Genomic DNA, 13,190 nt, shown 5'->3' on the forward strand with positions numbered 1-13,190 from the left:
TTTTTGCAGGCCCACTTATTGATACAGACAAATCACCAATTATATGCCAATATTCATGCCACTTTGTTCTGGTCCCTGCACTGAATATGTAGTTCTCATGTTTTCCGACAGCACTTGAAGGCATTCAAAGCCTTTTTTTTTCGATGGGTTGTGTGTTGGATATCTGCTCTGCAGGGATGTGACCGACAGAGAGAGGGGAGGGAGCAAGCCCCTCTCATCTGTTATGCATTTCCCCTTTGATTCAGCAGCAGCCACTGAATCTTATTTTCCAGCATTTCTCCCCCTGAGCACTTTGTTCTGTGTTCAGCGGTGGAATGTGCTGGAGAACACAGTTAATTGTAAAGAAACGAATACCTCTGATCTTTTTTTTCTGTAAACCCTTCTCATTCAACACCACAAATGAAAGACTTAGCTGATGATTTTAAAGCTATTATCTGTCTGTATAATAAATGTGGATAACCCACCTGTAAGAAGGAGCAGTACTCCCCAATATTCTTTTTGATAACAAATAAAATAAATCAAAAGAAGGTATAGATGTTTCACCTGGACATATCCATATATCCATTTTTGTCTTTTCCATTTTTGTTCCTAAAATGAACTCATTCCATACCCAACCACTTTCAGCAACACTAATATTTTTATTGCTAAGCTAATAGAGCAGAAACAGTGTTTTTTTTTTTAGTAGTCAGATTAATGAGATTTAAAAAAAATACCTCCCTCATATAAAAACACAGTTTTATATTTTACTTAATAACTTAAAAGTTTATAAAACATTTGCTATTTTAGTTCATATTTACCACACAAGGAATAAAACACAATACTTGCTCCACCTGTTGGTTGTTTTGTGGCTATGCAGGAAAAAAACACATGTTGGAGATTTGATTAACACTTTGTAAATTGAGCTGCACATCTTACACAAAATTTACCAAAAATGTGAACACTCGCTGTGTGAGAGGCTGTTATAAGAATCCTCCAGATAGAAAGAACTAATGAGATGTTTGTTCATTTGGCACTAATGTGATTCCCTTAGGGCTTTTATGTTAACACAAACACACACACACACAAATAACAATAATTGCTTTCTTTGTTGCTCTTTTTTAAACAATAATTCTTTATCACATATAAACCGTCTCTCTCATAAATCAATTTGTTAGACATTTTACAACTCAAACTCAGCCCGAAGTACAGAAGAAAGTACATCTACAAATACATTAAGACAGTGTGACACAGAGTAGCTGAGTGAAAAACAGTAAGGCAGCGATGCCGTCTGTGGCATTGGTCATTTCAAAACTAAAAGAAAAAAAACACACAATAAGAACCAGTGTTAAAAACCAGAAAAGTTCAGAACGTCTTAAGAAAAATGAAAGAAAAAGAAACCGTACTTCAAAGCATAAATATACTGTTTTAAAAACCTTATTAGTGAAACCCATTTTGCGAAAGACGAGCAAACATTGGCAGAGAATGTTTCTCAACTAGCAGGTCTCTATGTCGTAGGTATGGAGGCAAAGAAAGGCCACAATTTATTAGTTTTAAGCAGCTGGATAACCAATTGAAACCCAAATGGAAATTAAATACTTAACAATACATGATGACATTTAATTATCTCTAAATTAAAAGGATTGAATATAATATTTTACTTTTGGTATCATTGTTTAAATTAATGTGGTCTGTATTTCAATACAGTTAGAAAACAGAATAAAAGTGTACATGTTTTACTTGACTGACAGAACATAACTTGACAGGACAGAGGTCCCATGTTTCCTATAATATAAAATGTTCTCCTTAAATTTTAGTAACTCAATTTCTCAATTTGAGCATCATTTTACAAATTTCTATCTGAATTTATCAGCCCCTAAAAACACTTATAAATCAATTTCATTTCACAATTTTAAATCATCTTATAAAAAAGTAAAAGCTGGAAAATATAAATTACATACATTTAGATTCATTTTTGTGTGTTTTTAAAAAAATCCCATAATGTTATATAGTCTGGGATTTAAAAAAAAGGTATATTTAGGTATCCAGATGCTTAAAAGATTGAAAATGTTTGGCCCTCTTTTGCTCCCATATATGATGACAAGACCTGGTGGTACCATCTGAAAAGAAGTGGCATGTTAATCACAACAATAACGTAACACAATGTGTGATGCTCCCAGGAAGATGTAAGTGTATATTTTACACAAAAAAAATTATAGATTTTTTAGTAACTAATCTCTTTTACTGTAATTTATCTTCAGTGAAGATTATTTTTCAGTGAATGTTCATCATTCATCATCTTGGGAAAAATAAAGACGCACAAAAACATGGCTTCCATCACCGTTCAAACACATCTACAGTACATTCCTGCACACATTCTGTTGATTTACTTTGATTGGGAAAAAAAAACCCCGCTAATACAGTAGGGTCATGTAACAGTGGATTTGCAATCCTATCCAGGATCCGAATGATATGATGTATGACTGATTTCACGTCTTTCACATGGTGTGTTTCACCATTGTGCTGTAAAGGCTGTGCTTTTGATTCACGCTGCTCGAAGCATCAAAGCTGAGAAGTCTTGACAGATTGGTTTGACATGAGCTCCCCTGGTCTCCATCACAGCACTCTGTGGCTTTACACAGAATGTAAAGAGGACCAGCTGCTATAAGACATAATCGCGTTACTTTAATAACGAGAAGCAGTCCACAATTGTATTGCTCACAGAGTTGGTTAATATTTCACTCGTAACTGTCTTCACACAATTTCTTCCCCATTATTGTTACAAAAATAGATAAGAAAACATTTACTGTATATAAAACGTATGGCAGACAATCAAGAAGTGGATTGTTTTGTTCTAAATACCAGCAATCAAAGTCATAAATGATCACACCCAGCAAGAAAGTGAAACAACTACTGACATCACAGCCCCCTATGCTCCCTTTACTGCACTGTGCATTCAACACACGCACACACATCCACCTGGTAACACTGCACAAAGCTAGTTTTCACGACAACTACAGGCACAGCAAGGAGTATATGTATATGTTGTTTGTAAAATGAAGTAAGAAAGTGTCCACATCGAAGAATACAACTCATAACCCACAGTCTGCACACCGAGGCTCCTATGAAAACAGTCTGGACTCCCTTCAGTAAGGTTGACTGGTGCTGTACCGTATATGTGTACGTGCGCGTGCGTGCCTATGTGTGTATGCTTTCTGCAATCATAGATGCAGGTGTGTGTGTGCTCTGAGGGTGTGTGTCCCTGTCCGTTTTTTCAACTGGGTCTACTTGAAGAAATGTGTGAACTGACTAAAGCATAAGGCAAGGGATTCTGTGCGTGCGCAGCCACAGCACCGACATAGCACCAAAGCAGGTAAAAGAGAGTAACAGGTACATTTTCTTCTCACCTGTTACTTCACTCTGTGATGTATGAATAATTCAGATATCTGTAACATCTGTGTCTTGAGATTCCTTTGAAAGTGTCTTCGAAATTCACTGCAGCTGTTGATTGGTCAACGCAAAGTGAAGATTATCAAACCACCACAGTAACTACGCATCTCAGTCAGTGCAGCCGTAAAGTAGAGTTTTCCAAAAATATCAAACGTTCACTGACTCTCAGGGATCATGTCAACTGTGACACTGTCGCTGTCAGTGATGTCATACATTTCACTTGATTGAAAGTGTCGTTTTGTAAGAGGCTCAGACAAATGTTGAGATATTTTACAATGGCAGTGTCGACTGGGACAGAAGAACTCCTTAAAAATGGCTGTAATTTAATTTTGACTTAACTCTTCAAAATCCATTTTCCGTAGGCTGTAAAAATCATTCAGTGTTCCTCCATCCTCAGAGTCCTGCATATGTTTGAACACAACAACTGGCAAATTACACTTCGGCAAAGTAGAAATCTGCAAAATATATAACAAGTGGTGCTTTAACATGAATACCGGTTAAATTAATGAAACCTGTTTTGTGTTGGTGTTTCTGTTTCTTGTGCCTAAGTAATGACTTGTTTCTGATTGATACATACTGAACAGAGTAGCTGACACATTGATAGTAGCCTAATGTAGCCACACATCTGGCTTAAGCAACCGACATCTGGTGAAATTCAGAGCTAAGTGACTCTGGTGCTGCCTGATTTACGTCGTTAACAAGATAGTTGCTTCAGGTAGCTGGCAAGTTGTAAAAAATATTTGAAAAATGAAAATTGCTTAAAGCCCTATATGTTTCAAATCACTTCACTATGATATTAAATAAACTTAAGATTAAAGTTACAGTGAAATTAAAGAAATGTACTATATATTAGTATGGTAACATATTTCTGCCCGCCTTGCTTTTCTCGGTCTCATGTATTTTTCTCTGCTTACTTTGCACAATTCACAGCAAAATAAAATAAATGATCTTCCACCACAGTTTCAATGTCTGTTGAATATACCACAAACAAAATTTTTTGCAACACTTCCTGTACCCGTTTCAAAGTAAAAGGATTTCACACATTTTTTTCAGATAAAAAAAATATCAAAATACTATTCAAATATCTGCTATACCTAGTAGTCTATGTATCATGAGCTCACTGGGCAAGTAAGAAGGCGATCGCAACTCATTTTCATTCCACTGTGACTTAAACATTAAACTAACTATGTATTTGCAATGGCCATTTATTTTCTTTTGTGGCTTTTTTAAGGGAAAGGTTCAATTAATGACATACTTGTTCTACAAATTCTGAGAAAACCAATGATTTTTGCTCTGAGACCTTCAAAGCTTGCTCAAGGATCAGAATTAAAGTCTCTATGAGAAGATTAAGGATGATCCGGCAACCGTTGTTTGAGCCAGAGGTGTGGGTACACAAAATTACCAGACTTTAACTTTCTTGTGAATATTATCCAGGACCTGCCTCTAGGAACAGGCTACATCTTAACCAGTTCAAAGGACAGAGTGTCATCTGCAGAAAAAAAGGAAAAGATCTTTCCAAGACAACCCTTGACATCACATTTCTTTCCATATTATACTACTATCAATGGTTGTCAATGTGAGTTTAGACACAGTGCCATGAAAATTATTATGCTATGCTGTGATGAACAACTGAACACATGGTTCCGTCACATTCCTGTTTCCCTGCTGAATCCATGTCTCGCTCCTCTGGGACAACAACTGCTCTGTGCAGTTACCCCTCAGCACTTCCTCATCATACTCTTCTGTCACTGTTAGGACTCCAGCAAACTGTGCCATCGGCAAACCTGCTGTCCTTTAGACTCTTTCATCTGCGTCCAGTGGGTGAGCTCCTCCTCTCCGGAGCTGTTGAGGCCGAGCGAAATCCAGCCAATCATCTCTTTGCGCTTCATGCTGCGCTTGTTGTAGACGGAGAGAATGAGCGTGACGTCCGATAGCTGGAAAAGGGCTACCTGGAAGACAAACGTCTCTTTGTAGGTTGGGTTGGGCTGACCCCGACAGATGGATGTCTTACACTTGGACATCTCGTGACCCATGGAGTTCAGTAAGGTCAGCTTAACATATGTATCTAGATGAGACACAGGTGGAGTGGACAATAAGAGGTGATATAAAAAACCTTTTGACATATATTTATAAATACATGGTATGATGGTGTACATTGCTTCAATGTTTCCTAAGTTAAGTATTGGATCATTTGTGCAAAATCCTTATTGTCTTTGAATCAAAGTACCACCACCTGCTGCAGCTGTTTCCTCTGCAGCAGTATGACAGCATTGTCATTTCCCCCCACAAAGTATTCGTTCTTGTTAAAGTCACTGCAACTGATCCTGACCACATAGGATGTGGTTTCTCTCCTGATCAAAAACAAAGCACAGCTGTGAGTGCTCCTGATAACAGAGAGCAAGAACTCAAAGGTTTCTAAGAGTGTTATTTTAGTCTTGTTGCTATGCAACTCCTGTATGTCTAACCTGAAGCAGGAAATAATGTTGAAGATAAAATATGGGCAAGAAAAAGTTAGTTATATGTCCGTCTGTGCTTAAAGGACAAGGAGCCTTATCTGGAACAAATTATGTGGCTGAAATTAGAATCTTTTAAAGCCCAGGGCAGTGTCCCAAGACATGCTGTCCAAAACAAGAGTCACATATTTCTGAGAGATGCACGCCTGCTGCACGCAAACGTTAAAAAATTCACAGATTATAAGCGACTGTTGGATAATTCCAATGCGTCTAGACAATATACCACTTTTATATCAGGAACAAAAATAATTAGATTAAGATCTTTCTAATCAAAGAGAGAACATGATCTGTGGACAAGTTTACTGGAAGCAGTATTTAAATTTAGCATGGAGCTGTTATGGCATGTCACTGATACTCTGTGTGACATTTCCCACCTTTTATCCCCTGCCGATTCCCATCTGTTTTATTGCACAACAAAAGCAAAAAAAATCATTTTCATGCGTTTAACCCCAAAAAAGGGAAAAAAGACATTATACATTTTCTGTTATCAAGTGATTCAGCATTCAAGGTTGCCTTATTCACTCCTCATTTCGATGCAGAAATCATGACATAAACCGATGCCACAAATCCGGCTGAAAAGTAAATGAGGCAAGACTGGCAATCACAATGGGCCTTTGAGAGTGTTTCGCCCCTCGTCTACAACCACATTCTGTAATAATACTGTGTATTATGTTCCTGTCTAAGAGAGAGTAGAAGGAATGAATTGCAGGGGCTTTCATGCTGTCGAGTGCCAGCTGCCTTCCAACGCCTAGCTCACCGCCTTGAATCACACATTCAGTTGCGCTCTTTGACATAAAAGCACAGTGAAAAAAATAGCCTTGATTTCTTTTTTGACTGCTGCTGAATGGGCTGTGTGGAGCTGTGGATGTCTTAAGTGGTCAGTAGCGGTGATGCATGGCTCTTGGGTATTGTTGCTGAATGAGAGGGGCTGCGACTGATGATTAACTTGACTCGTCGGCTTGGTACTGTTTTGAAATGATAGAAAAGGAGCTTTGAAATTGCTCCGCGGCTTTCACCGCACTCCTTCCACTTTGTAAGACGCACAAAGTCAATCAAGGCCTGCATGAGGATTTTGCACAAAGATTTTTTCAGTGTTACCAGATGTGACTATTTTTTCTAAATGTAATTTGAAGACTATACAGTACGTGCGTATGCTATTCAGGAAAGCACAAACAATATCAAAATCTGGCAGCTAGTCATTAGTTACTGACATTCATGAATATACAAGGAACATGGCAATTAATGGGAGGACAGCACAGGGTGTGTGTAAGATGAACATTTATGCTACTCTATCCCAAGAAGTCCTGTTTCTGTTTCATGTGCTGTAAGCAGAGAAAATGAAATGAAAGATTACACCCAAAGCATGCCAAAGTGTAGCCCACTGTTTGGATTAAGCCAGCAGTCAGTGATGCACAACATTTGCTTCTAGCTGGCCATCAGCCACCAAGCAAACCAGATTGAGGTACACAGCGTGAAAAGTGTTATTTCTGAGTAGAATAAAAGACTTCCAGGCATCACAGGCACAAACACAAGAAAGACATGAGATAGTGTGGTGACAGTGCTGCATGCAAAAGATACGCGTTCAACAACTGCAGGGAACAAAGGTTACAACAAGCAATAATCTTCATGGATGAGTAAGTGTGAAGAAATTGCTGTAGTGCCAGACCAGAATTAAATTTAGATTTTTCACCAGATTATACATGGATACAACTTTTAGTTTTGCATGTTAAATATAAAGCTAAAGCAAGGAGGCTATCAGCTTAGCATAAAGACTGCAGCTATCTTGGCTCTGTCAGTTTATGGTGAATGTTTTATCTTTATCTTATTTATAAGAGATTAAAGGCATTTTCACACCTGAAAGTTCTGACCAGGGTTATTATCAAGGTTCATATAATTGTTAATTGTTTAATTGTTTACATTTAAAAGAACTGTGTATGACATACGTACGTCATGTCATCGTCACCTACGTGGGCTGTGTCTATACTTGATATGGATTGTTTTCCGATAGTCGTGCATCTGACATTGACATGTTGTCAATTTGGCTATTTAAAGGACATTAGTCTCTCCATTTAAATGGAGAAATTAATGAACTGGTTCACTTAGTTCATTTATTGGCCTCTTAATGGTATTACTACCAGCAAAGGAAACATCTTCCTCGTTCAAACATTATATCATTGGAGGCAAAGACTACGGGCGATCGTGCAAGCTGCATCTACTTCTTTTTTATCTATTTTTTTAATGCCGCACTTTCAGCTTCCTGTGATTGGTCCAAAGTCCAAAATATAAACGGTTTTAACACAGCAATTAAGCTAACCAAGGTTCAGTTTTATCTATATAAAATTTTATACTGAGGCTCCTTTCACACCTGCTATTTTAGTTCAGAGGAAACTCAAAAGTCTGTAGGTCCGGACCAAACAAGTAGGTGTGAAAGCACCCTGAAAGTTATATCACCAATTTGTGGTATTTAGGAAGATTATGGGCTGCACAGATAGCTGGCTTTAGCTTCATATCTAGTGTTTTGATTTCAGTGAATTAAAAAAAATATTTAAAACAAAAACACTTGCGTATAGTGCTTTTAAAATTTCATGGTTGTAACAATAATCAGTTTCCTCCAAAATATTACATTGTTTCAACTATTTCAAATGAAAATCTATTTACAGAGTAAGTAAATTAAATAGTTAATCTTAAATACAAATAATGAGCAATCAAGCATGTAAGTATGTTATTATCTGCATCCATGAAGACAGTATGAAAAGGTCTAAGACTGAACATGAATAGCACCCGACTTTGGGGCAGGGGCAGGGACTCACCTCTGATAATATAAACCTGTCCACCTATCAAGTGTTTTAGACAACAGAACAGTCCATCTGACAACAAGGGTTGGACAGCAGTAAGAAAAACAGCGGACCAAGATGTCAAAAAAGGGGGCAGGGAGAGAGAATTTCAGGTGCAGACACAAAAGAAGATGCGAGGAAAGAGAAACAGGGTCAGAAGGCCAACAACATTGCACAAAGTTCAACAAGAGGTGTTTTTTTGTTTGAACTTGCTGCTTGGATCCCTGGAAACTGACTGAGGAGGCTGGCTGGGAAAGGAGGGAAACCACAAAGCAGGTAGTGCAGCTGGGATAGATACAACTATCTATCTATGACCACACAAATTAATTCGAGACACAAAGAGATTTTGAGAATAACGTCAGTATTATGAGAAGTTGTGATATTATAATTTTAGGCTGTGTCATTTTAGAGGAGGAATCAGAAGATCAGCCTGTTACCTGCACTTTTAGTTATATGTTTAGTTTGTTTCATAAATAAGAAAATACTTACACACGCAAATCAGCACCACATCATCATAAGTATCAGGACTTTGAAAAGATTGTGCAAGAAATTGTCAATTAAACCACATGGACCTTGAAGAAATTGCCTCTTTTGTGGAGGAGAAAATGTTAAATAGTAGTCAACTTCAGGGCTGACACTGGAAAGATCTGCGTGTTCAGAGAGATTTCATAGTTTCTCAAGAAACAATTACATTGGTTAAAGATTTTGGATCCAGGATTGGAACTCTAACTATCACAGGTTCTCTGTCTCTCTTATTTCCCCCAAATTTAATTGATTTCTTTATTCACAAAATTATATATCATATTATATTTCTTGTTGAATTACAACTTTAATCTCATAATGACTTTTTTCTGATTACATTACGATTTTATTTTCAGAATATTACAATTTCACTCTTTCCTCATGAAAGTATGGCATTTTTCCTCATTAAATTACAACATTATGTCTGTAATATTATGATTTTCTTCTCAATCATGACTTCTTTTAATATCACAATCTTATTCTCAAAATCTCATTTTATTATATTTAATATTTTTTAAAATATGGCCCTAATACTATGTTGTAATATAGTAATATGTTTAATACATAAGCAGGATCACTTATTTTCACAATGTGAGTCAAACACAAATCCCTATGGACCAGCTCAACTTGTCCCTTTCCATTCTAGTATCTGAAACAAAACATTTAATAGTTTTACTGTTCACTGCTCTTTCCACACACTGCTCAAATAAAACGTTTTGTGGTACTTACTGGGTGGTTTGTTGGCAGCTAGGTTTTTGAAATGGATGCCTTTGATGATCTCCACAGAGAGACGTCCTGTCGTGGCGTTGTACACCAGGCCCACAAGGATCTCTGGGGTGGAAGTCTGACTTACTGACTGGAATGATGAGGCGCTTTCGCTGCATGTCAAATCTGAAAGGCTCACCTGGGATTCCCCACCCTGAGAGGGACAGTCAGAAAATTGCTCACTGGAGATCTACCCTCTACATCTACATATTAAGTGGATTATCAAGATTTCACTGTGTGAAAGTAAAGTTTTATGTTCATTAACATTAATCTAAATAGCATTTGCAGAACCGAGAGTACACATTTATTCTGATGACACATCAGAAGGTAATTTCAACAATTCTCTAAGCCGTGTCTTCCTCAGTAACAACAGCTGTCAGTCTTTCTGATCTCAAATGTAGTTTACAATAATAAGGAAAGATTGCATTTTCTCATTTCTCAAAAACCATCTTGTTTTACATCTTAAAGATTTCAGTTGCTCAGTACAGCTATAGCTAGCTAGTAAAACCAACATCAGGTCCATTTATTTGGTCACAACATCAATGTAAGTGTTTCACTTTACCTTAAGGTTAGCTTACAACACCTTTTCCAAATTGCCCTAATCGTTGCAATTGAGGCATTGTTCGAACTACGTGGGCGCTAAGGGTAACCTGGCTCCCCTGAAATTAATTCCCGTGAAAGGCTACTTTGAGATATTTAGGGGGAGCTCTGAAATATTGTCTATTATTGTTACAAGTTACAGAGTTTGATGTTCTGTACAACGAGGCTGTTGAAGTAAATAGTAATATTAAAAGATATTCAAATGTATGTTTTTCACTGATTTCAAACATTTGTCTCGACTAATTAACACAATGCTGTATCTGTTCATACTGTGGCCATCCACGCATGGTGGTGCTGCCCTCAAATCATATTTTTTAAAGTTCATCACTTCTTGAACTTGTCTTCACTGAGTTAGCATGGCCCACAATCTATTGCTCACATTCATGACACCAAACAAAACAAAAGAGCTCATCCATCAAACAGGAACTTAATATTCTCTCAAGCTACAAAATAAAACCTTGCTCTGAAAATACTAATCAACCATATGTAAGATCAATCAGTGTAGCGGAGCAATTAGGGAAGTGTTGCGCAAAAGCTTGAAAGCCAACATCTGCTCTGATCGTACTCACCAGGAGAGCACAGCATGGGTCTAATATGACTGGCACCGACATTTTGCCCTGAAGGTTGAGCTTGGTGAGGTAGAACACCTTCTCCCCGAGCACCTTCTCCTTCTTCATCCGCCGCATACTGTAAAGGCGGAAGCGGAGAGCGTAATTGCTGATCATCTCTGACTCCACGTGGCTGAAGCGGAAGGTCTCTGTGAAGATGGGACACGGGCCTCGCTGGATCCCCGTCTTTGCTCTCTGCTTCTTGGTGGGTAGCAGCACTAGGTGGACCTGCCAGGAAAAGTTGCCAGTGCGTTTGTGGGCGGGGAGGTCCGTTACTGCCATGATGGTCAGCGCCAGCTGCTGCTCCTCTGAGTCATAGTCAAACACTACATCCAGAGTGCCGTATTTTGCAATGGGATCTGGTTCGTAACCTTTAGGGAGCTGTGATGCTGATCCTCGGGCAGACATATCCTAAAGAGTGATATGTTCAATGTAAACATCTCACCCATAAAAACACTTTTTCACAGTCATGTATTATTATAATATCACTGCTACTTACCTCTGGGCTGAGGACGGCGGTACTGTCACTGGGTACATCCTCCTCATAGCCCTTGTTGAGGTAACTCTCATGGTCGTCACTGTCCACACTAGGACATTTGCCAAAGGACAAGTGAGGACTGCCGCTGGTTTGGGACAGATCACACTTGGCGTCACCCAGGTCGGACAGTGTGCAGGACATCCGTGGAGAGCCATTCTCATCCTGATAGGGTGGTGGCTGAAGCTCATCCAGTGGCGGTGTGCGTCTCATTCGCTGAATGCAGTTGACTGGGCCGAAGGAAATTTATAAAATACATATTATAAAGTGTATTACTTTGTGACTTCTTTATGAATGATGTAGTGCAGATAAAGTTAAGGATCTGTCAAGTAAACAATTGATCATAACAAGGAGCTCCATCAATCATGTCTCAGTAAAATCATTAACAACTCAAAAGGTCAGTGGTGGCTGGCTAATACGGGGCATTAGGATGCCGCCCCCTCCAACATCCTGGGACAAATAAAGCCTGTATAAAAATGTTAAACATGATTTAATTAGATAATAATAGTTTACAAGTACAATGCTCCTGGTAGACTGTAAGCACCTGGGAGTGTTCAATATGAGTTGTTTTCAAATTGTATTCGGTTCATTTTTTCCCAAATACATAAAGTTCTGGGTGTGGGGCGCCGACCAAATGGAGCTGAATGGGGGTCCTAAAAGTTTTGGCAACCCCTGGACCTGAGGCTGCTCTTTAACTGGGGGTTACACCTGCACCCCCCAATTAAATGTATCACCAGCCGCCACTTCAAAAGGTATGTTTTTCATTGAATATGATTTAAACCATAGAGTACAACTTAGTACAATGGTAATGTTGCTTTACATGTTGAAGATATGCTTGTATAAAAGCCCTAGACCTCCTTATACAAACCAATTTATTTTCATAACTAAGGCAATCAGCTTTCTCTGTAACAGCCACAAGTCAAGTGAACAACCTGATGATGATGTGAGGGGCTGTAACTTCAAAATGATCAAAAACAACTTAAAAACCCATTAAAATCTGCTCAGCTCTGCCCTCACTCACTGTGGTCATGACTCACCTTTATTTGACAAACATACTTTAGTGGTGTGTGTCTAGTTCTGTATTGTATGTTTGATCCTGTCCTTTCTGTTATTGTGCTGCCTTTTTGTCCTGCCAGGGGATTACAGAACCAAATTAGCTTGAAGCAATAATCTGCCGAGGAGCATCAAATTGTGACATTTTGTCCCCTTTGATTAAAAAACCCCAGAAATAAATAGGATGAAAAAATGTTTTTTATTTCAACTTTGGACGATTTATTTCTCAGCAAACTGCCTTCCTTCGGGATGGGATTCTTAATAATCCTAAAAAAGACAATTTGCAGAAACCTTGATAATAAATGCATCAGAGAGTCCGAGTGCACAACTTCTC

At 38.3% G+C, this 13,190-nt stretch overlaps 1 protein-coding gene across 5 annotated transcripts in view; it reads right to left on the reverse strand.

Moving 5' to 3' along the window:
* Positions 1-1,079: 1,079 nt before the first annotated feature.
* The window catches only part of syt14a (synaptotagmin XIVa), a 44,365-nt gene continuing 32,254 nt past the window's right edge, over positions 1,080-13,190 (reverse strand). For 2 of the 5 annotated variants that reach the window (XM_069535503.1, XM_069535502.1), the window contains 5 exons: positions 11,768-12,033; positions 11,230-11,679; positions 10,025-10,214; positions 8,750-8,806; positions 1,080-5,491 (listed from right to left, as the gene is read on the reverse strand). In XM_069535503.1, the coding sequence (XP_069391604.1) occupies positions 5,178-5,491; positions 8,750-8,806; positions 10,025-10,214; positions 11,230-11,679; positions 11,768-12,033 (1,277 nt within the window). In that variant the 3' untranslated portion in view covers positions 1,080-5,177. The remainder of the gene's footprint in view (positions 5,492-8,749; positions 8,807-10,024; positions 10,215-11,229; positions 11,680-11,767; positions 12,034-13,190) is intronic. The other 3 variants (XM_069535506.1, XM_069535507.1, XM_069535505.1) reach the window with 3 other exon arrangements.

Source organism: Paralichthys olivaceus, chromosome 12 (assembly GCF_024713975.1).
Source record: "Paralichthys olivaceus isolate ysfri-2021 chromosome 12, ASM2471397v2, whole genome shotgun sequence".
Taxonomy (NCBI): domain Eukaryota; kingdom Metazoa; phylum Chordata; class Actinopteri; order Pleuronectiformes; family Paralichthyidae; genus Paralichthys; species Paralichthys olivaceus.